General features: G+C 44.9%; 1 protein-coding gene across 1 annotated transcript in view; it reads right to left on the bottom strand.

The window, feature by feature from the left end:
- LOC147718719 (ras-responsive element-binding protein 1-like) overlaps positions 1 to 24,975 on the bottom strand; it is a 48,778-nt gene that overhangs the window by 14,983 nt on the left and 8,820 nt on the right. The window contains 2 exon segments of the mRNA XM_086967230.1: positions 564 to 2,504; positions 11,410 to 11,522. Of these exon segments, the coding sequence (XP_086823356.1) occupies positions 564 to 2,504; positions 11,410 to 11,522 (2,054 nt within the window).

Raw genomic sequence — 24,975 nt, 5'->3', positions numbered from 1 at the left:
AGATATCAGATATGATAGAAGTACAAGTTGATCTGACATGCCAGACTTCTGTCTCTTTCCGTCAGTGTAAATGTCAAGTCCCCTGCACCCCGTCAATCACACGTCATGCAGCTGCGCGCGCATCCAAGCTTCCGATTTCTGCTGACATTGCAACATTCTGTTAGCACCACCCCTTGGTGCCACCCACTTTCGTCACCTATCAGTGACGTTTCTAGCACACACCTCTAGTTCACGCCTAGTTTACGCCTCTTGATGATGTATTGGTACCACGTGTATACTGTTATCTTGTCTTCTCTCAGCTGTTACGCCTCTTACATTGAACCTTATGATGTAAATCAAGTATATAAGCTATGTATTGTCAATAAACGAGAGCGCGCTCATCTATCCCTTCTGACACCCCTGTGGTGGTCAGAACATGATATCCTGATTCCTTTATGAGGAATAAAACCCTTAGAAACTCTAACACCACGGACTCTGTTTTCTTTCCTTCTGATTGAGTTATCATTGATTAAGTACTTACCTGCATAGAAATTAAGAGAGTAAATTAATTATTTACGTCAAATGTCCTTCCTGGTGACCTTCAGGTGTTTTTTACGCAGGTGTCGTTCACAATTGGCTTTCACAGTGAATGGATAGTGGCAAATTTTACAGATATAAGGTCGTTCGCCACTGTGTGTCCTCAAATGCCGAATCAGTGCGGCAATGTAGTCACAGATGTTGCACTGATAAGGAGAGATGCCCAAGTGTGACCGCATGTGAGCTCTCAAGACTCCAGAGAAGTTAAATATCTGGTCACAAAAACGACATGGATACAGAACTTTCTTTGTTGCAGGAGTTTTTTTGTTTGCTGCTCCATCAATGGTGTTTTTAAGGCCCACTTCTGGGATTTCTTTATCATTTTTCCTTTCTAAATCCAAAGGCAAACCTGATTCGGTCAATTTATCCTGTTCCAATTGCAACTTCATTTCAAGCTTGTGTATGGAATTAACTGTACGCTGGACAGATAACTGAGCAGACGTATTAGGCTGTGTTGCTGATCTGGACTGTGGAACTAGGGAACTGCATGCATAGTCTGCTGTGCTGCTGTTCTGCCTCACCAATGGAGGCATGGGAAGGTTTGGGCTGATGCAGCCTGGAGAAGCCTGCTGGATATTAACCAGTGGATCAGGCATAGAAGCTGCAGCAAGCATCCGAGGAGTTATTGGTGGCTTTGGCTTGAGGACAGGAACATGCTTTAAAAGGGAATGGGAGGAAGTCGCGGAGGAAGTGGAAAGCACTGGAAGACTAATCTGAGATGGTGCAGAGGAAGCCATCTTCAAAATCTGCTGAATGTCTGCCAGCTCTGCAGAGAAGGGCTTGACTACAATACTGCTGTCAGGATGAATGATGAATCCCTTTTGGAAAGGCTGAAGGGATAGGAGCTTTACGTTGTCTTTTGTAGACTGGAAGACGGAGAAAGCCCTACCCGCAGACGGAGAGCCCACTGGAAGTAGGTTCTCCATGCTGGTGCTGCGGGGTTCCTGAGGTAGGTTGCTCTTCAGTATTTCGAGCCATATTGCTTGGAGGTCATCCTGGACAGGATCCTCCTGTTGAACTTGCTTCGTCTCTTTGGTCAGTTGTAAGCCCAAGGATGACATGAAGGCCGTCTAATCTTGATCTTCAGCAGTTGGGCTCTTCGTGTCTGCAGTGAGAGTTTCACTTCCCTGATCCTCTTTGTAGGTTTTCATGTGTAGTTGGAGTGCCGACGGCATGGGAAACGCTTTGTTACAGATCTCGCAGACAAAACTGTGAAATTCACTGATGCAACTTCTCAGATTTTTTTCACACCAGACCTGAGAAATATTGGGAAATTTCCGACACGAGAAGTCCATGAAGGCCAAATCGTTGAAACCTGCTGGGATTGCGGGATTATTCTGGATGAAAGGCTTTCGTGGAATCTGCTTGTGTATGACCGCATTGTGGCGGATCAAGCCCCGATGTGTGCGGAAGGTGATGCAACACATATCACACCTTAGCGATGCATCTGGATGAGTTTCCATGTGGGTCTCTAGACCAAACTTGCAAGGAAACTCCTTAAAGCACACTGGACAGTGGAAGATTTCTTCTTCTATCTTCTTGGGGAGCTCAATGGGTTGGATGTCTTCTACCACTTTTTTTGCAGAGCTAGGTTCATCCTTCTCCATCTCTGCGTCAAGACTCAGCTTACGCTTGGTTGGAAGCCTTCGGCTTTTCGGGAGAGATGGTGGGCTGGCCCTCACAGGAACACCGGGATCCTTCTCATGTATCTTCATGTGCCTGTGCATGTTTCCATTAGTTGTAAAGGACTGGCCACAGACATTGCACTTATAGGGCCTTTCCCCAGAATGCACCAGCATGAGGCGATCAAGGGAGCTGGCCGAGCTCAGGGATTTCCCGCAGATGCTGCAGCTGTGGTCTGTCCCGCCAGTGTCCGTGTTATGCTGACGAATGTGCATGGTGAGCTGGTGTTGTGAGTTGCTGACCTTCTCACATGTAATTCAGGTTTTAAGTGAGAAAAGTTCTTTGGGATTTCTAGAATTTTCTAACTTGCATCAGGAATGTATGAGCAGCAATCCTGAGCTTTCAGCATCTTGCAGACTTTGCATTTTTCTGCGAGCAAAATGTCTAATGCTAAGCGATTTTGTAAAATCAGTGATTTAACAGCCACTCATTTGGTATTAACAACTGGCAAAGCTCCAGAAGTACTGGTTGCTCATTTATCTACTACTGTTGAAAGTGTTCTGATTTTCTTATCATTTAAAACAACTGCCACTGGTAGTATAATTGCTCCAAAAATATCTCCAACTAGTTGGGTTCCCTCACTTACACTACGTACATGTCTGTGCGATGATGTCATTGTCAAAGCATCAATACTATTTGCATTATAAATCTTAGGAAACAGCAAAGCCTCCGAAGCAGCTGGTAATGGAAAATTACCTTCCTGGCCGCAAACAAAATAAACTCCTGGAATGACTGTTCCTTCTCCTTGTAAAATCTGCCATGAACCTCCAATAATTTTGAATTATGTTCATAACTACTAATCCCTTCTGTTATTTTCCTGAATGGATTCCTTCTTCTGTAAACACATATTATTTTACACTTTTGACTCCTTATTTTATTTTTGGGTAGACTATTTTCTTTCTGTATTCATCTTCTTCTTTCTTTCAAACATTTGTCAAAATGTCTTCCCCTTTGTTTTTTACTACTTACAATGTGTGCCCTTCCTTCCTCTGATGCCATGATACATTTCTTCTCCAAAGGTATCATTAAACAGGTTACATTGTTTTCATATGCCTTAATAGTGTCTCTAGGCATGGATGGTCTAAAATAGTACCAAGCTGTGTCCATCTCTTTTGCTTGTGGACGAAGGTTCATGCTCTTCTCCAAGGAGACGTTTGAAAGAATCATGTCTTAATTTGAGTAATAATATTCAAACTGTTCTTGCCTGTATACTAAACTACGCAATACTCCATGTGATTGTGTATGACAGAGGTATGTGATTGTATGTAACCTCCTCTGATGCTGACATAACAATCTTTTGCGTCTAGTGTCTGTGTGTATTCTTGAAGTAGCCAAGAATACACATTGGCTATGTAATCTTCTTTCATGCAGTTCACGAATGATGCCTTCAACTTTGTCTCATCAATTTTGTGTGCAAATGTTGTAGTTTCAGGTATAGTCGCAGACTGATCTAGTTCTGGTGTAAAATAAATCCCTAAAAACAATGTATGACTACTAACACTACTACTAAAAATGTAACACCCATAATTATCTTGCATCTATTGGTAAGGAAACACATGTTTGTCTTTAGTCAGATAGATAAGCAAAAATATTTCAGCAATAAGTCAACAGTTTTTTTTCCTTTAAAGCTGCTTCTTGGATTTTTTTTGCAGTTAGTTTGTTTAACCTTATTTGCAATAATCTTCGTATAGGTATCCTTAACCCTACTCCATCTTCTTCTCAGTGTGCTATCACTACTCTTCCAATGCTGCCTTGGTCCTAGGGAAGTCCTCTTAATGTCACTTTCTCATTTAATAATGGCCCTCAAACTCTTGGTTTTTTCAGAAATCTTTTTCGAGCAACTTTATCCAAATTTGTATTTAGTATGATGTCATGGGGCTGATCTCAGGTCAATCTAATCCTGCACTAATACATTCAAAACTTGTTTTGTGTAGTAGGTCGATTCAGGTGCAGAATACCTCTGACAACAAGACACCCTTTTTTACCTTCTTAGTGTCAGTTGATCATCTTCTGTGTGACTTACACAGCTTGACTCAGTATCCTCAGCAATAGTCTGTGGCATGCGTTCATCTGATACACTTGATCTCAATTTCTTCTGAGCAAAATTTTGTGGTCATCCAGCATCATGTGTTTGTCCTCTTGATTCAGTACCTGTTCCTTCTGCTGGATCATCTATTTGTTCCTGTGATGTTTCAACTAGTTCTTTGTATTGATCTCCAGTTTCTTCTTCTTCAGGAGCTTTGTGATATGTCAGGAACTTGGACTGGTGCAACAGCCTGAGATTCTTCAGTTCTTTCTGCTCTTTGCAGTGGTGCTGTCACAGGTGCCCTTAGTTCGGCCTCATAGAACACAATTTCTTGATAAGGCTCTTTACTTTCTGTGTATGTTACACATGCACCCAATTTGGTACTCCACCATATTTAACAGCAATGTTCATGATTAAGATGACCTGAAACCTGAAATGGACCCTCCATCTCGGTTCCAGGCAGGATTTTCACACATGCTTCTATATAAAAACCCAGTCACTGGGACTAAGGTTGTGACACTGTCCCTTATGCAGATTTGAGGTAGCAGCTTCAACCTAGCGAGAGAAAGAATGTACCACATCAGCCAATCCTTTGCAGTAATCGAGTATCATGTCATCGGTAATGTTCAAGCATGTAATCACAGATACAACTTGCAGACTCATTGCACACCCATTAATATGTCATGTGGCGATAACACTATCTTCCTGTCCAGAGTATTTCGGAGGCTCATCAATTCCAAGGCAAGGCATCTGGTAATTTCAGTGATGTAGAGGCACATACTTTTGCCATTAGGAATTTTTTGGGTTCCATTGAACTGTTCAACAATTCCAGAAGCCTCTGGACGTTAACTACAGTGTAATCTTTGTTCCATCTGTAGAGCTGCACAAAGCATTCTAAGGACCTCATTGTTGAAATGAGTCCCGCGATCAGAGTCCAGAGAAACCAGTAATCCAAACCTGGGTATTAACTCTCACAGCAGAATTTAGCAACAGTCACACTGTAATTTCTCTGTGTTGGGTAGGTTTACACCCATCAAGAGAAAATACACACTTTAACTAAGTCAAATATCAACCCGTTACAAACATGCCTCTCAATAAAGTCCATTTGCATTCTGTTGAAGGGACCACCGGATATCCATGTGTGACTTAAAGTTACTAGTGTTTTTTTTCCCTATATGTATCTGGTAACATGTCACAAGTTGATGGCACAATTCTTCTGCAAGCATCCTAAGCCTAGGAATAAACCAGTTCTTCCTGAATAGTCTCACCTTTGCATCTCTCCCAAGGTGTGTAGGACCATGAAAATGTTGTGTCATGGGGAACAGTAAACTGTCTGGTAAGACAGCTCATCCATCTGGTGAGATCCAGCTGTCATCACTCTAATCCAACCTTGCTCTTCTGTTTCTGACACTTCTTCCTGCAAACTTTGTAATTCTTCTCAGGTATCAGACACTGACAACAACATTGAAAAATGATGGGTCCACTTTAGATTCATTTGTTTAAGCTTCAATAAATATACAAGCTATAAGGGCACAATATTGTGCAACTTCATCAGAAAATATGTTTCCAGATTTGACTACCTCAACCTCTGTCGGCATTTGTAAGTCATCAAAAAGTCTTTTTAGGTTTGCCATTCCTTGTGGGCGATCCAGATGAGTTCATGAAACTCCTTTATGACCTTACCCACCCCAAATCATGGACCACAGCAAAGCAATATTAACTATATATAAATAAAGTTACTCTTTGTTGTGCTGATAGGTAACACGATCTTGTCAGGGCAATTATTTCTACTACTGTTGAGTTAACAGCTCAAATCCATTAAGCTTCCACAACTTCTTTAATAGTACAGACACCATAGTCTGCTCTCAGGGTACCTTTATTGTTTGTCAGACATAAGCCGTACTCAGAAATAACATAATCAGGTTCTTCCAAATGTTCATCTTTTATATCTGACCTTGGCTTGGTGCTTAATTCCATGACATCTAGACAATCATGTTCAACTTAATCATCACTGGTAGTATTTATTTATAGGCACCAATGTGGATGGGTTCAGAATTTGGCATCACCTGAGAATGATATTCTCATCCGCAAGTATATTTGCACCTCATTTGTATGTCTGTTGTTTGTCATGTACTGGGTTTTTGTTCTGATGAACAATATCTCAACAAAGTGAGGGACCATAACAGTTAAAGGATGTCCCATCACTATATTTTCACATCTCCCGATACTGAAACCTACTGTGGCGATCACTTCAAGGCAACTGGGAAGTCCTGCAGCTACAGGGTCAATGGTAATTGAAAATATGTTACAGGTTTTTGGAATCTCCATGCATCTGAGTAAGCACTGAGAGAGCGTTTCACTTCCACTCATTGCAAAACAATGTAAACATCTGACTGTATTCAAGCATTCTTTGTGCCATAGCATGACAGAGACTTTTTATCAGCTATGGAAAGCATTAAAGCAATCAACGTTTTAGGGGAGTGAATCGGTCACACCAGTGTGTGTTAGCCTCAATAATCCACAGTAGCCAACCATACCCAAAAACATCCTGACTCCTCTCTGTGTTCTTGGTGTATTAATCTTAAGGATAGTTTCCACTCTTTCTTGTGACACCTTTCCTATTCTCTTCTCAATAATATGTCCTAAGTATTGAACTTCTTTTAGACAGTATTACAGTTTGCTCAGAGACACCTTATGTCCATTTTCTGTTAGGAGATTTAACAATATAATTGTATCCTGTCTACAACCTTCTTGTGTATCCGATGGCACAAGCAGGTCAGCGATATATTGCACAATAACTGATCTGTAAGGAATATGCAGAGGTTAATTTTCAAGGTCTGATTGAAAATTGTTGGGCTCTCTGTATATCCTGACGGAACTCAGCACCATGCCAAAACTGTATCCATGAACATAAATGAGAACAAGAACTGGCTGTCCTCATGCAGTGGGATAGAAAAAAGCTCTGACATTGATCCACAATGGCAAACCATTCTTCGGTGCACGGAATCTGACAAAATATAGTAGCTGGATTTAGTACCACAGGACAACATGAAATAGCAATTCTGCTAATCTTTCGAAGATCTTTTACAATTTGGCATTTACCATTAGGTGTCTGCAAACCCTTGATGAGAGAGATACAAGGGCTTCCAACAATTTATTTTAGTGTGCTCTTTCCTCAGCATATCTTCAGTTTCAGGCATTATTCCTGCCACTGTCTCTGGAGTCAAATTATATTGTGGTGTTCTCAGCTACGCGGCATTGGGTTTGACTGTGATTTGGACCTGTTCTACATATTTCATTAGTCTGATATCTAACCTTCTAAAGGTCCATACTTCTGGGTTGACTGTCTCTTTTAAATCAAGAGAGAAATCATCTACTGCCATCACTGGATACAATCGTACAACTGCGTCTTGTCAGGCGATTTTAGATTCAACATCTTTATTAGGCATTTAAAATTCAATACTGTTAGACCTGGCATCATTGGCGTGAGTCTCCCTTTCATTTTTGGTGGATTGCCTCCTCTGTTTTGATATGTTTTTGCTGGATTTATGCTTTGGGCACTGTGCCACTGCTAATCAGTGCCACAGTGCAAGTGTCCTTATGTTAAATTGTTGTGCTAATTGGTTAGTCCATGATTGGGTTATTTGCACCATGTGTGCCCAGGGCTTGTAAATCAAATGCTGCTGGTGGGTTTGCAGCACTGGTTGTGCCACCCACAGAAGCAGCTTGTAAAGCGTATCTCAGGCCTGCCATTGCAAGGCCTATGTGTAGTCTCGCACTGCCATGTACTGGACTCAGGAGGCAAAGCAATGCTTGTGATGCTCGATCTGTCGGCAGCCTTCGACACCGTCCCCCACGAGGGTCTCCTCGCCAGACTTTATGAGATCGGTCTGAGGGGGACGGTGTTCAGCCGGTTTCGTTCATTCTTGGCCGGCCGCCGACAAACGGTCTGGGCCTCCTCTAGCTCCGCCGAGATGCCGTCACTGGGTGTCGGAGTCCCTCAGGGCTCAGTGCTGAGCCCGACTCTTTTTAACATCTTTATGACCCCTTTGGCGGCCCTAGCGGAGTCTTTCGGGCCCAGATCGTTTCCTATGCCGATGACACCCAGCTCCTCTTTACTTGCGGGAAAGGAGCGGATTTTGATGGAGAGAGTATCCGGGGTTGCCTTGGGGCTATTTTTAATTGGTTCCAGCTCAACAGCCTCAAGTGCAACTCGGATAAATTGGAGGTACTTTTCTTCGGCTGCAGATCGGACCCAGACTGGCAGGAATGGTGGCCTGCGAATATGTTTCCTCCTGCAGGCTCCTCCCAGTTAGCCAAGAACCTGGGGATTAAGATCGACAATGGCCTGACGCTGCGATCCCAGATTCTTGGTCTTACCGGCACCTGCTTCGGGCTTCTCCGGATGCTCCGCAAGTTTCTTCCTATATTACCGGAGGAACATAGGAAGATAACGGTTCAGGCTATAATCGGTTTGAGAATGGACTACTCGAATATCCTCTACCTCGGCCTGCCGGAGTATCTGCTGCAACGACTGTAGGTGGTCCAGAACTCGGCAGCACGGGCCATTTTTGGATTACCCGGCCGTGCTAGAGCCTCGGGCCTCCTGCAGTCTCTTCATTGGCTCCCTATCCGGAAGCGGATAGTCTTCAAGGCCCTGACCTTGGCCCATAAAGCTTTACATGCTTCAGGAGCAAAGTACCTTCAAAAAAGGCTAGCTTTTTACCATCCTGCAGAGTCCCTGAGATCGGGGTCTTTGTTTCTTGCCGTGGTCCCTCGTATACAAAGGGCACGTATAGGAGGTCGATCTTTTAGACTGTTAGCTCCGCAACTTTGGAATACTCTGCCAGTGTCACTGCGTAGTACCTCCAATCTACTGGCGTTCAGGAAGGGCCTTAAAACCTGGCTTTTTACTTTGTAGATATCAGCTTTCACCGCTAGTTAGGGATCTCCCCACTTTTCTGTTTTTTTTTTCCCGTTATGTTGTGATACAGGTGTGCAATAAAGCGCCCGTACACTCTTTGAGTAGCCGTGCGCTATACAAGACAAAAATAACATAACATAACATAACATGTAGACTTGCCAGTCCCTAAACCTTCCCTTTGCTTCATATTAGACACCCTATGGTAAGCCCAAGGGCACGGTGCATTGTAAGTATAAGGTAGGACATGCCCTAATGTGTATAGCATGTTCTAATAGTGAATTACAACCATTATCGTTTTTCACTATTGAAGGCTACCTGTTCGCATAGGCCAGAATGGGCAGCTAGATTATTACATTCTTATAATCCTAACAGAGTCAGGGAACATGGTAGAAATTCGAATTTAGTATGCCTGAATTTAGAATAAAAAAATACATATTTTAGTAAAGTTGGTTTTAATATTCTATGTTTGAAAATACCACTTTTTAGAAAGTAGGTATTTTCTTGCCTAACCATTCAGGCCTGCCTCTGCTGAGTTGTGTATTCCTTGTCTGGGTTTGTGACAGGGCTGGGAGATTCTAGGAGACAGGCTGGGGTAGCCCAGTGGTGAATAGAGCGATCTACATCTAGATGGGAGGGAGGAGTTGAGTTGCACCTGGGACCTGAATAGGGCTGGTCCTTCCCTATACAATGCTGGGTCCACACCTGGGCTTGTCTGATGTCTCTGCCCTGCACTGTGAAAGGAGAGGAAGAATCATGTCAACAGAGTGCTCCAGAGCAGTATCTTCCCTCCCCTGTTCTGGCTCCACCTCCTGTGGGGCGGCTGATGTCTCTGCCCTGCACAGTGAAAGGAAGAAGAGAGTCATGTAAACAAAGTGCTCAGGAACTGGTTTGGACTCGGCAGAGGCCTCTCTGCCTTCAGAGAACAAAGGATTTTGGGGTAAAAATATTGGGACCCTGATCCCAAGAAATTAGATCACTTCTGGAACTAGAGACCTTTTGCCAAGGAGAAGAACCAAGGAAGCTGCAGGAGTTTTACTGCCCCTCTGCCAGTGTGCTGTTTTCTGGGTTGGCCTGCAGTGGTTGCTTCATTGCCAAGGGAAAGGAGAAGGAACTTTGTAAGGACTTTCATCTACAGAATATTCTCCAAGGGCTTTTACTGTGCTTGCCTCCTGCTGAAGTCTCAGGGACAAAAGACTTCACCTCCAGCTCCCTCCTGAATTTGCTTGCTGGGAATTCTGACTCCAGACACATGCGTGTCGCTGGGACCTGGAAGCATGACGCATTGAGAAGAAGTGTGTCGCCGCCGCAGCAGAAATCATCGCAACGACGGAGAAGCGAGCCTTCGTAGCATCTGTTGTGTTATGTTATGTTAGATGGGGTTTTGTAAAGCGCACGTACACCTACAGGTTTCTTGGCGCTGTGAAAGTGACTAGATGAGTGCAGTTATGTGCCCTAGATAACTAATTGTAGGTCAAAGTGAAGAGCCAGGTCTTTAGCTGTTTTCTGAACCGCAAGTAATCTCCCTCAAGCCTGAGGTGACCGAGTAGAGCATTCCAGATCATGGGACCCCAGAAAGAGAACCTGGTCCCGCCGACGTGTTTGCGACGGATTCTGGGCACCGTCAGAAGGTTCTGGTGAGAGGACCTCAAAGTCCGCTTAGGTAAATGTTTATTGATCAGAGAGATGGTGAAACTCGGGCCAGTGTCCTGCATAGCTTTAAAGAGTGTACAACCAGCTTTGAACAAAGCCCGTTGCTCCACTGGAAGCTAGTGGAGGTCTCTAAACAGGGGAGTAATATGTCAATCGCCTGTCCTTGAGATATATGATCCTCGCCGCTTAATTTTGAATCATCTGCAAGAGGTGCCTCTGGTATTGAGGGAGTCCAATGTAAAGGACATTCCCATAATCAACTTTAGAGAGGATTAATGCTATGGCGATTTGGGTGATGGCTTTCTTGCTAAAGAAACGTCTGATCTTGCACAGTTTGCGCAGTTGGACATAGCAAGCCGATGTCACTGAGCTAATTTGGATGCTCATAGAAAGGTCGGCATCAATATGAAGACCAAGACTTTTTATAGCAGATTTAGGGATGGGTGCCTCTCCTAGATCAAGGGGCCAATAGGAGGGGTTCCAGTATTCAGGTTTTCTTTGGGGAACAATGATCTCAGTTTAGTTGAATATCATTCATCCACGCTTTTACATAGAGCATAGACTTCTTGACAAAATCCTTAGATTCTACTGAGTTGTCAAGGGTGAAAATAAGCTGCATGTCATCTGCGTAGTTGAAGATCTTCGCACCCATTTGACGTAGACCTGAAATCAGGGGGCGTATATAGATAGTGAATAAAATAGGCGAGAGGGAGGAGCCCTGGGGAACACCATAGTTCAGGTCTACCAGTCTAGATTTGAAGGGCGATAGCCACACTGACTGTTCACGAGTTTTCAAAAATGAGGAGACCTGCTGCGGCACTGTGCTCCAACAAAATTTTGTGGTTCACGGTGTCAAATGCCGCAGACAGGTCAAGGAGGATCAGAGCCTGAGTATGTCCCATATCGGACTGTCCCTTGAGGTCGTCCATTACTAACAGAATTACTGCTTCGGTGGAATGAACAGGATGAAAACCTGCCTGATGGTTGTCCAAAAATTTGGTGGTTTCCAGGAAGAAGCTAAGGCAAGTAGCCACATCGGTCTCCAGCACTTTCGCAGGGAAAGGGAGGAGAGAGATGGGTCTACAGTTTTCCAATTTATTGCGGTCTATGCATTGCTATTTCTGAAGTGGAACAACCACTGCTTCTTTAAAAGTAAGTGGGACAGTGCCAAGGGAAAGTGAGTGGTTCAGTAGTTTAAGAAAAATATCGGGGAAGGACCGATAGATAACTTTTGAGACATAGATGGGGCAATCCTCCTTGGGTGAGCCTGATTTGATCTTACCTATAAGGTCCATAAAACATTTCTTGTCCATCAAGGGGAGGGAGTTGAGAACACAAGGATTGGTGGTTTCCCTGTTATTTCGGGAGTCACCGTTAGTGGAAGCAATGGCTTTTTGAATTTTCTTTATTTTGTCTAAGAAAAAGGAGTTTAGGTCATCGCAAAGTACCTGACTAGGCACAAAAGAAGGAGTGACACGGCTGGAGTTAGATAGTTCTTTTACTATCTTAAAAATTTCTTTCGAGCCATTGTCGGAGTCAAGTACATTGTTGGAGCATCTCCCTGGAAGAGTGTGTTCATCGAAGCTGACTGCTGGCACATCACCAGAGAAGCGTAACGCCATCGAGAGAGTCGCCATCGCATAACCGGAGAAGTGTATCGCAGGGCCTGTCGCGGCTCCAAAGTACAGAGTCCAAAGTACAGAGTCATCGCAAGGCTGTCAGGGCGTCATTGCATCGTCATCGCATCACTGCATCAAGGGCGCCATCTTCTCGCATCGCAACCTGATCATCGCACCGCCTCAAGGCACCATCTTGCGCACCGCAACGGGCCCGCAGGCCGAGAATCTACGCATCACCTTCGCACCAGTAAGACTCATGATGAGTCCCTTACTCTGCACAGCAGAGGTTATTAAGGACTGTAATCCCCTTATCCAGACTTAGAAGTAAGGGTCCCTATTTGGACAAAAGTGAATACCATTGCCAAGTAGAGACCCCCAGATCTAACAAATACCCTCCAGTGTAAAGTGAATATTGTGTTTTAACTTGCGCAGCAGGTCTCTCTAACAGATTTACAGGAACGGAATCACAAACAATGAATGATAGTGTTCCTCAAATTAACCGATTTTTACTGGGACCTTTTCTGAAACTGGGTTGGTTATCTGTTTATTGTTAACTCCTACAACTTGGATCTTATTTCCTGAGAGGGGTAGGCCTGGGACTGCCCCTGTTCTAAAAGTGGATGAGGTAGCTGCGGCGCCCATTAACATCTCCTTCTACAAATGGACCAGTCTGGGCTGCCATGAAGGCTGTGCCAAGTACGTAATCTTCCTCCCCACCTCAGGCACCATCATTGGAAATTATTGGATTTGAAATTGCCATTGTCTAGCATGGGGTACTGTTTAAATGGGTTTTGTTTCTGATTTTAAAATGCAACCAGATTTGCTCTTAGCATCTGAATCACATTAAATAAAGGCATTCCCATATTCTGTGGGACCATCGGGCTTGTGAATACTGCATCATTGGAACCTGTGCCTGCAATGGCATTTGCATTTGCTGAATGGGTACATTCTGCATTAAATGTAAACTTGATTTCCTCCTTGCATTTGGCTATCTCTGCTCACTCTCTGTGGATTTAGCCTACATCCCCTCTTCAAATACCCAGGTTTGTTACAAAAATGACAAGGGGTGCAATATCTACACAGAATTTGGATCAATTGGGACACCTTTACCTCTACCCTCTGAAACACCCACACCTCCTTGAGCACCTTGAATTCCAGCTTATGAACCAACACCTTGCATCCAACTCTGCTCCTGCAAACAACTGATTCTAAATACTTTTCTGAGCCAACCTCGTCTGGGCAAGCATGAGCTTTTCCTTGAGTGTTTTCTGCTTCTTATCTTGTTCTTCACTGCAATATTTTGCATATCTCAGGATCTCATCTAAGGGTTTTGTCTACCAGCAAATCACACTCTGCTGTATGTACATACTAATGCCTGGTCTTAACCCAAGAACAAATTATGACACAAAGAACAACATATAACTTTTCCCAGGATTTTCGTGTCCACTGTGTTGGTTAAACACCTGGAGCAATCAAGCATAATAAGTATGCATTGAATCTTTTGCTTCTTGTGAAGTTTAATTCATCTTCAACCAATCAATATCTTGGTAAGAGACTTTACCCCTCAAGGAAGTTATCACCTCACCATACTGGGTCATCACTGAAGAAGATGGTGCAAGAGTATGCGCACCTCTTGGAGGTTCTGAACTTAGCCATTGTACAACTATTTTCCACTAAGACCACAAATCACAATGTCAAAGAAAGTATATATGTCAGCCCATAGTACTTTCCAAATCTACACAAATCTGTCATGGGATTTTACCTCAACTTAGAAAAATTGTTTGTCAGTATTGCAAGATCTCCTCTACTTCATTTATATATGTACATTCACTCCAGCTAGTATCTTCCTCATCGAGAAAGTTAAAGCCTATTCTTCAGCAGGGGGACCTGGCGGTAGTTCACTGTTTGCTTCAGCCAAATCTAACTGTATCTTTTCTTTTCCTGTTTCTTTGCCAATCTGCTTTCAAATTTCTCAAATTTGCTCCATTTGTGGATGCATTTCACTAACTTGATAATATGTAATCGCATTGTCTCAATTGCTTCATCATCTAGCTGTACCCTGAAACTTCTTTTTAACAGGACACTCTTTGAAAGAGACTCTCATCCCCTGGGGTTGGTATTTTTATGATAGGTAGGGGGGCATGTGATCCCCCGCCCTGAGCCTTGTAGATGCCCCGGGGACCACACTCGAGTGTGTATACACATACTCACATTCATCCATCCACTTGCACACTCACTCACACCCATCTATTAATAAACTTGTATATACAGCTATCATTCACAAAGACACACACATCCATTCACAGCACATATGAACAAATACACATACACACATACACACACACACACACATACAGGGAATCAACATTAAGAGAACATGTATTGGGCTGCAGCAGTGACAGCAGGTGGCAGAAGGGATTCTTTGTTGCTTTCTGAAGAATTCGGGTAAGAAAATGCCAGCAGATCCCAGAAGATCCCACTGGGTTCTGTAAATGTAAATGTAAATGTAAATGTATAGGCATTTATATAGCGCACTACTTACCCGTAGGGTCCCAAGGCGCTTCGACCGCTGCGAAACCCTTCCTGGCTTCCCTGAGAGATGGTCCCTTAATGGGTATCTCCAGGGTGAGACCAGGCATCCCCGGCGGTCTGGTGGGGCCGTTAGTGAAGATGAGGCAAGCTAATGCCCAGAGTTGCCGAGTGTGATCGCTGATCAGAGTGGGCACCGAGGCGAGAGAATTATCGAGTCCGCTGACCCTGGTCCAGAAACCTGCCGCGCCGGGAATCGAACCCTGGTCCCGGGCCGTCCTCTGCTCTCGGGTCTGCCGCCTCTAACCAGTGAGCCACACTTCTCTCATTGGCTGGCTTGTCATGGGTCATCTGATGAGAGGAAGACCTTTCCTTAGTCGTCATTGAGTGGGCTGGCGTCAGTGAGATTTGCTGACTCCACATCACTCTGTGACGAGGTGTCACTGATGGACAGTTGGACGTGGTACTTCAGGACTTAAAACCGAAAGGGAATGCCCAAATCCAAGTCTATTGATGACCTGCCCTCTGTTGATGAAGGGAGGACTTCACATTGCTGTGCAAGGCTTTGGAGGTCACGCCATCAGGGCAGTGACATTTTTGGCCCAACAACGTTCATCCGAGGCAGCCAGGCAGCCAGATTCCTGCACAGCACCTTGCTGCCTGACCCGAACATGAAAAGTGTCTGTCAGGCTGACTGTTGCTCAGCCTGACAGACACTCTTCATGCTTTGAAAAAAGGTGGTATGGTGGGTCCCCTCTACCCTTAATAAGAGGCATGCCTGCTTCCACAATTATTTTACTGTGCCCCTTCTCAATTATAGCCCAGAACAATCTGAGCACAGCATGCAGACTAAGAATTCAGCTACTTTAATGGCAGAAACCCTCATACGGCAAGGACTGGCTATACGTTGCACTATGTCGTCCGACAGATATTTCATACCAGCAGTGTAGTAAAAAATAACATGTGCAAGATTTGGTAAGGAGATGCTACCCTTCTCCACTTTTTCTGTTATGATCTCACACTGGATGATGTCCTATCATTTGGCATTGTTCCCTAACAGAGTGTCTTGCTCTTGATGAGAAATGGAAATGTTCTCTGTGTCATTGGAACCAAGCTACATCCGATTGAAGCGCCCCAATCAGGTGAAACTGTTCATATGTTGCCTTTGTAATGGTTCAGGGAGGACCTGGCCTTGCAGCTTGGGCTGGACTGTTCCACTTGGTGGCGGAAAAAGTCTGATTTCCAAAAGGCTGGACTCAAACTGAGGTAGCATGCTTTGCAAAATAACAATAGATTGGTATGTGTCCCCAAGTAATTACCAGTGGCTGAGATGAATTCAAGCATTTCATCCATCACTTTTTCGTAAATTTCATTGTGATGCAATGAGTGTGACAGGTATGGACCAACACGATGGTCATGCTCATTGTCCACTGGAACCAAGCTATACACGATTGAAACCCCCAATCAGGGCGAACCTCGCCTTTGGTTGCTTGTGTTTCAGTTCAAGAAGAACCTGGCCTGGCATTTTGAGTTGACTGTTCTGATTGAAGCAGGGTTAAAACTGTTTTGCAAATGGTTGGGTCCACACTTAGGTGGTATGGTGCAAAAAATAACGATGGACGGGGATGCTGCCTGAGTAATTACCAGTGGCTGTGTATATTCAAACATTCCATCTATTACTTATATGTATAATTTATATCAAATACAAAGCTACACCCCTTGGAGTGGTGATTTGCGAGGAGATGCACCATGGACATTTGAAGTGTTCAATTTGGCTTCCATTATTATTGATACCTGGTTACGACATGATTGTGAAACACATTTATGAATTATCACCCAGAGAATCATTTGTGTTGTTTCGTCATTTGTCATTATCAGCTGGTTGGAAGGTTACACAACCATATTGTCAAAACACCTGTTCTGCAATGGGAAAGGTAGACCAAGGCAATGCAAATACACCTCCAAAATTATTTTGTGGATTTATTGACAGTTAATAAATATTCAAAGGGGGCTATTTTGAGAAAATCAGGTGGGCCACAAAGTTAGTGGGCTGGTGGGGACCCACTTCTGTCTGCCCAGCAAAAGCTTGCCCAACATACTTGGGGCCCGATTATAAATCTGGCAGGCCATGGACCGCCAGACTCGTGGGGGCATGGCAGTGGTGGTTTCCCAACTGCCCTATTATGAGACAGGCAGATGAACAGCCACAGCCTCGCTGCAGCCGCCAGGGAACCAGCGTCCCTGGTGCTGTTGTGGTGGTGTAGAGGTATCAGTATGCTTGAGGGGACAGCCATGGTCCTGCCAAGGATATTAGGAGGTTCCTCTCCTCCAGAGTTTTCATGGTAATTCCTCCGCTATGAAAACCCTGGTGGAGAGGAAAGGGCCCACTGGTGCCTCTGTGCCCTGTGGATGCACACAGGGGGCACAACATGTACCCACCTGCATGCATGCGCACAAGTGCATGCATGTGCCACCCTTGACCTTGTTAGGTAGGTCGCACCTTTCCGCACGGCACCGCCTGTGCGTCCTAACCCTGCCCCAGCTGCCGCTGCTGAGGAAAGTTGAGGCCCTCCTCCACCCGCAGGCTACCACCTGCGCCTCCTCCCTGGTGGCTAGTGGTAGGCCTTAGGTTTGTTCTATTGTTGGTGTCATTCATTGTATTGCCATTATTGTTTTGGTGTCTGTGACTGCTGTTGTCTGTCTTCCCCCTGTGCCTGTATTTTCTCCTGTACCCTTTTCCTTCTGTTCCTATCGTTGCCCCCGTGATTCTGTGCCCTTTTTCCTTCTGTTCCCATTGTTGCCCCGTGATCCTGTGCCCTTGCCTTCCGTTTCCTTTGCTGCTCCCATTCCAGCTGCCGCACCCCCTGCGTCCCGGCCCCTGACTGCCCATTCGCTGCCCCTGCCTCCCGCCTCCCAGCTGCTCCTCCCTCCCAACTCCCCATATATGGCGGCTGAAGTGCGGCCGCGTGCAGCGGGTGCGCCTAAGGCAAGCCCGTCTGCCCCGTCTCCGCCCATCTGCGCCAGTAGCGCGCCCAGTGCTAGAACCCCTGGTCCCCGCTCCCGCCACGACGACCACCGCCGCTACGATGCCAGCACACTGCACGCTCTCAACTCCGCACGGACCCACACCTGCTTCAAGGCCGCCCGAAATGCACACAGGGTTCCTTCACCTGCCGGAACTGCAGCTACACCAGCCTCAGAGCCGCCGAACCACCTGCCAAGAAAGACCTCAACCACCTCTGATGCATCCTACTGAACACCCGCTCCTCACGCAAACACGCCGTTGAGCTCTCGGACCTGCTCGAAACATCATTCCCGGACGATGCCTTCCTGACAGAGACCAGGATGAACGACTCCTCCACACAAGACATCGCCATAGCCATCCCAGACGGCCACAAGATCACCCGCAAAGACCCCAACAACAGAGTCGGAGAGGGAATTGCCATCGTCCACAATAACAGCATCAGGGTCTCGACCATCACCAACGACACTCTCAGCACTGCCGAACACATGCATTTACAGATCCACACAGATCCCAACACCACCCTCAGAGGCACCCTCGTTTACAGACCCCCCGGACCCTGACCCCAGTTCAGCGACTCCATCGCTGACTTCATCAGCACGCACGCCCTGACCTCCACCAACTACATCCTCCTCAGAGACCTGAACTTTCACCTGGAGAACAACAACAACAGCAAGTCTACCACCCTGATCGACAACCTCCCCAACCTCGGACTGAGGCAGCTTGTCACAACGCCTACCCATTCCACCAGCCACATGCTCGACCCTGTCTTCTCCTCAAGCTCCCACGTCTCCTTCAATCACACCACCAAACTCCTCTGGACCGACCACTGCTGCATCCACTTCACCTTCCAGAAATCCACCACACACCACCGCCCCAAACAGATTCCCCGCCGCAGCTGGAACAAAATCACAAAGACCAACTACACGCAAACCTTGCTCTCAGCCCACCCACCGATCCCTCCAACACCGGCGACGCTGTCCGCAACCTCAGATGCTAGATCGATGACTGTGCCAACACCCTCGCCCTGCTGAAGAAACCCACCCACAGAGACACCAGCAAGAGAGCTAGCTGATTCATCTCAGAGCTCCTAGCCTTCAAGCAAACTTGCCGGAAACTAGATAAGAAACGGCACAATGAAAAGACACCGGACAGCCTCACAGCCCGCAAACACCATCACCTCATCAGGTCTGCCAAGAGGACCTCCTTTGAAGACCGCCTCGATAACAACGCACACAACAGCAAGGAGCTCTTCAACATCGTAAAAGAACTCTTCAACCTCAGCTCCAACATTAACGACATCCGGGCATTGCAAGCCCTGTGCGATTCCCTCGCCACCTTCTTCCACCACAAGATCACTGACATCCACAACAGCTTCAACACCCAGACAGCCCCAACAGACATCGACACTCCAGACTCTCCGCACACCATCGACCACGACCCCCTGCCAACCTGGGCCAATGTGAACATCGATGACACCATCAAGACCATGAGCACAATCCACTCCGGTTCTCAGTCAGACCCATTCCCGCACCTCATCTTCAACAAAGCCAGCAGCTCCATCGCACCCCACTTGCGCAACTTCATCAATCTCTCCTTGGAGTACGCGACCTTCCCAGAGAGCTGGAAACATGCCGAGATCAACGCCCTACTCAATAAACCCAAGGCAGACCCGAGAGATCTCAAGAACTTCCGGACCATCTCCCTGCTTCCGTTCCTAGTCAAGGTCATTGAGAAGATCATCAACAGACAGCTAACCCGAAACCTCAAAGAAAACAGCATCCTGGACCCATCCTAGTCAGGGTTCTGCAGCAACCACAGCACCAAGACTGCCCCGACGATATCAGGACCCTGCTGGACTACAGTGAGACTGCCGCCCTCATCCTCCTAGACCTCTCTGCCACCTTCAACACTGTATGCCACCGCACACCACGCACACGCCTCCACGATGCAGGGATTAGAGACAAGGCCCTAAAATGGACTACCTCCTTCCTCTCCGGCAGAACCCAGAGCGTCCGCCTCCCCCCATTCCAATCCGAAGCCTCCAAGATCCTCTGCAGCGTACCCCAGGGATCATCCCTCAGCCCGACACTGTTCAACATTTATATGGCCCCCTCACACACGTCGCCTGACAGCACAACCTCAACATAATCTCCTATGCCACGACACTCAACTGATCCTCTCCCTCACCAAGGATCCCCTCATTGCCAAATCCAACCTCCACGAAGGAATGAAGGCTGTCGCCGACTGGATGAAGATCAGCCGACTGTAGCTGAACACGAACAAGACGAAGGTCCTCATCTCCAACCCTTCAGCCTGGGATGACTCCTGGTGGCCAACAGTACTGGGGTCAGCCCAGACACCCACCGACCACGCATGCAACCTGGGAGTCATCCTCGACTCAACACTCTTCATGACCAAGCAAGTCAATGCAGTCTCCTCCTCCTTCTTGAACACCCGCTGCATGCTCCGCAAGATCTACAGGTGGATCCCGACAGATACAAGAAGAACAGTCACCAAGGCCCTCGTCAGTAGAAGACTCGACTATGGAAACGCCCTCTATGCGGGAGCCCCGGCCAAGCTCATCAAACGACTGCAACACATTCAAAATGCCTCTGCACGCCTGATCCTCAACATACCACGCCACACCACCCCCACCTGAGAAACCTGCACTGGCTCCCCGTCCACAAGAGGATTTCCTTCAAGCTCCTCATCCACACACACAAGGCACTCCACAAGACCGGCCCAGCCTACCTCAACAGACAACTTTTCTACTACATCCCCAACCTCCAGCTCGGCTCTGCCGACCTCTCCCCCATCTCCACCATCCCTCGCATCCGAAGAACAACCACAGGCGGCAGATCCTTCTCCCACCTCGCCGCCAAGACCTGGAACACCCTCCCACTGAGCCTATGACAGACCCAAGACCTGCTGACCTTCAGGAGGCTACTCAAGACCTGGCTGTTTGACCAGTAGTGCCCCCCCTTTTCCCCAGCGCCTTGATTCCCTCACAGGTAAGTAGTGCGCTCAACAAGTTCTTGATCGATTGATTGAGTTGCTGCATGGGTTTTGGTGTTCCCATTACGGTGCCCGTTTTTATAGGCACTGCGGTGAGGACGCCAAAAAAAGCCCGCCAGACAGGAGAAAACTCCTAATCTGCTGAGCGGCCCGACCACGGCTTTGGCGGTGTGACGGCAGGGCAGAACTTGCGCTGCACTGCCACGGTTGTAATCGGGCCCTAAAACTTCTCCACCGCTCAGAATTTTTGAATGAAATACTCTGGCCGATGCAGAGAGAGAGTACTTTTGTCAAAAGTTTGATGATGATCGTGCGCCATTTTCGGGCTCACTTGGCATTTTTTGTTCTGCCGAAATAAAACACAACTTTAAAGTAGGGGGCTCTTAATGAAGAACAACAAATCAATGGCCCTGCACATGAAGGAATTTATTTCTGTGTGTGGTGGTTTTTGATCATTTTTTGGAAGATATTCCATGTTGAAATCAGCTGGGGCACCATGTCAAAAGGCGGTGGTTCCTTAAGCTCTAAATTTGACAAGGGAACTAGGAGCTTGGTGGATCCACCAATTTATGTTGGTTGTCCCATTCTGCCAAACTGTAAATTATGCCCTACTTGTACAATTGTGATTTCATGGAAGGGAATCTGGGATGTTCCCTCAATCCTGCTTATTTTAATCGATATTTGTCTTCCAAAGTTTCCTTCAACGTAATTCCATTAATCTTGAAAAACTTCCTGTTTCTGTTGCGTGAGCACTGTGCCTGTGCCAATACTAGGACAGTTGTTCACAGCACTCTTCTGGAAACAGGTACATTGTGAAAGATCTGTATATATTTCAGCACTAGCATCTTTATTCATGATGCAAGTCTCAGATCGATGTGCATTGCAAAATATGTATATTTGCCCCTGCTGTGGTGGTAGGGTATAGATAGAATTAGGTTATAAATATACTTTAAAAAATATGTGGAAGGTTTAGTACTGGGATATAGAATCATACTGTAAATTAGGATTCAAGCCTTTAGTGGATGGTCTGTAGATTTCTCAGTAATGGCACAAAAGTGTATCATGAAGGTCAAGATTGAGGTGCATTTTGAGAGTTAAGTAGGGTACTCAATTATGGTTTAACACTAGGCTGTGCAAATCACAAAAGGGAAGATATTATTCAAGCTTTATGACTGTCCCAGTAGTGGCATAGCTTTTTATATTTGAATTAAGGTGTACTGTTAGATCTCTAAGGCTGCCTCAGCAGTAATATTGCTGTATGTATGCAGGCCAGAAACAACTATGCATTACATGAACTCTCAGAATGTGTCAGGGCTGGAATATCCATGCATATCTCAAACAACTTCAGAGGAGCATTGTAACAGCAAGTCAAAACATAGCTGAATCATGGGACTTTGGTGGATGTGTTGATAAATGGAGTACAATGCACTGTAAGGGTGAAGGTCACTGATAGTTGTCCGATTCCAGACATTTTTTCTTAAGCCAATGAGGTTCGTGATATGTTTTTTATTTTTACCAAACCAGAAAGCCTCTCATCCCAAGGAGTTTCTCAAAAGGCATACTTTGTGTTCAATTGAGACACCCTTCTTGTACCCCTGGAATCATATAACGCCTCAACTGGTTTACCCACTCAGACGTCTCGAGGTGGGAACACTCCATGAAAACGTCTATACCCAGGCCGTGTTTACTGGAAACATCTCTGTCTTTCTGAAGTGCACTATCTGCACCCACATATGATGTCTACTGGAATTATGAACATTGGGGGTAAACATCATGAGAGGTGGAGCTTTCTCCTTTGTGTTGATTTTTGTAATAATGTGAATGCTGCAAAGATCACCCAGTTTGAATTTGTAATAACAACTGAAACATTGGAATGAGTGGGGTTGATCCTATTTCCCCAGATTTAAGTTAGAGTCTAACTTAAATCTGGGGAAAGAGGAAGAAGCCTTGGTGTTTATGTCCGTGGCTGTGCTCAGGATTTTGATTTCAGCAGGTTGGAAGGACGTTGTGGCACCTTCCTTTCAAATGTGGCTCTCTTGGCTTCTTGGAATTCATAACATTGAAACTTGTCTGTACGAACGAAAGGGGTTAAAAATGCGGGATTTTGGAAGAAGGTTCTGGGCCCCGGTTACAAATTGGAGGCAGACCAAGCTAAGTACTTGAGACACATCTTTGCACTTTACCCGTTCCCCTTTTTATCATTAGGTTTTAGCTAAGTCTTGCTATATGAACTGTGAATAAGTCGACTTATGCCCTGTACAACACATTGTCGGAGGTTTTTATGCACCTTTTTGTACAATTTGTAGAAAATATTTATTTATTGAACCTTTTGTATCATCTGTAGAAAATATTTATTCATCAAGCTTGTTGATCATTCCATGTTTTTATGTCCGGATAAATTTACTATTGTTATTTATTTCTGTGATGCTTTTTTAATCCCAATAAAAATATTTTTTTTAAAAAAGGAATGAGTGAGGTTGAAAGTTTGACTGTAATCACCTTCAGTGTTTCTGTGAATAGAATGCTTTTTATCTGGATCTGAAATATAGGTTGGAGCATGGCTGTTGCTAATATTGAAAGAGGGTCAGCCCATCTCCACTTCTTCTTTCCTTCACCTTCTTCATTGTCAGCCTAAACTGTCTAGTAGGGATGAATACATTTTCTTACCGGTGCTGAACCGTTGAGAGTGTACCTGACTGATGACACACGACCGTCCACAACACATTTTGGGAGCAAAACAAGGCCTTCTCTACCCAACATACTCCCAAAGAAGGGAGCTTTTTCCGCAACCAGGCTGGTTCAGGTTTTCAACTGTGAAAATGTACTTAAACTAATTGGCAGGGATTTGCTGTCCTTCTGCAAAAGAATTAACCTTTAGGATGGAGTCCCCTTTCAAAAAAGGATGATTTCCACACACATCTCTAAACATACTTTTGTTGACTTTGCTGTGGAGATTCCTGAGAGTGCAGCTTTGAGATATTTGGTCACTTATGGATAGCATTAAACCTGATGCCCTGCTGTAAAGTTGCTCTGGGGCTTCTGTGAACATGCCTGCAAGGATGCTTCAAACTAGTCTTAGGTGTTCAGTGATGTCGACCGCTTCTATGGCATAATATCGAGATAAATAAAACTGACATACAAAAAAATAATTACAATCATACTGAGAACACAAATATAGCTATCATACACACAAAATTCAAAAACACATATATTGAATACAAAAATATTGCTGAAAGAATATCTAAAGAACCAAAATCTCAAAAACAGAACTAAAAAATTCCAGATATCATCAATATAATAAAATAAAAGAAAAAGGACCAAAGCCATAAAACAAAAATATTATAATTCAAAACATTGCTAACAAATATTTAAAAATATACACATCTACATATAAGTCTTCAAAATAATCTATCTATATGTATATATACAAACTAAATATACAAAAATACAAAAAAAGTACCGAATTAGCATTTACCCCATAAGGTACGAATAAAAAAAAAACAACAACCCAGCAACCAATTTAATTACACCTAAAAACAGTTCACAAATAGAAACACTTTCCTAATAAAAAATAGTATAAAAAAGAAATGAAAATGTGCAAATAAATGCAGCAGCATAAGCTACCACAGAGTGTAGCTACACACTGAAAGGCTACAATGCTCTCTAAAAATAAAGCCCCTACATTTACAAAATAGGCATATTTTTAACACAACTTAAACTTATCCACAAAACGAAATTATATATTTTAATACATATACAAATAAGTATCTATTATTTAAAAAGATTATCTCTAAAACAAATGTACCAAGAAAGCCAAAAACAACAGCAAACAACCACAACAAGGTTGTAAGATTAAATGATACCAAATAAAAATGAAATGTTAGTATACTAAAAACAGCTTCAACTTCATACAAAATAACATAAACAC

Source organism: Lissotriton vulgaris, chromosome 4_1 (genome assembly GCF_964263255.1).
Source record: "Lissotriton vulgaris chromosome 4_1, aLisVul1.2, whole genome shotgun sequence".
NCBI classification, from domain to species: Eukaryota; Metazoa; Chordata; class Amphibia; order Caudata; family Salamandridae; genus Lissotriton; species Lissotriton vulgaris.
Note: the sequence above shows the minus strand (reverse complement) of the source record. Positions and strands in the feature narration are given on the sequence as shown.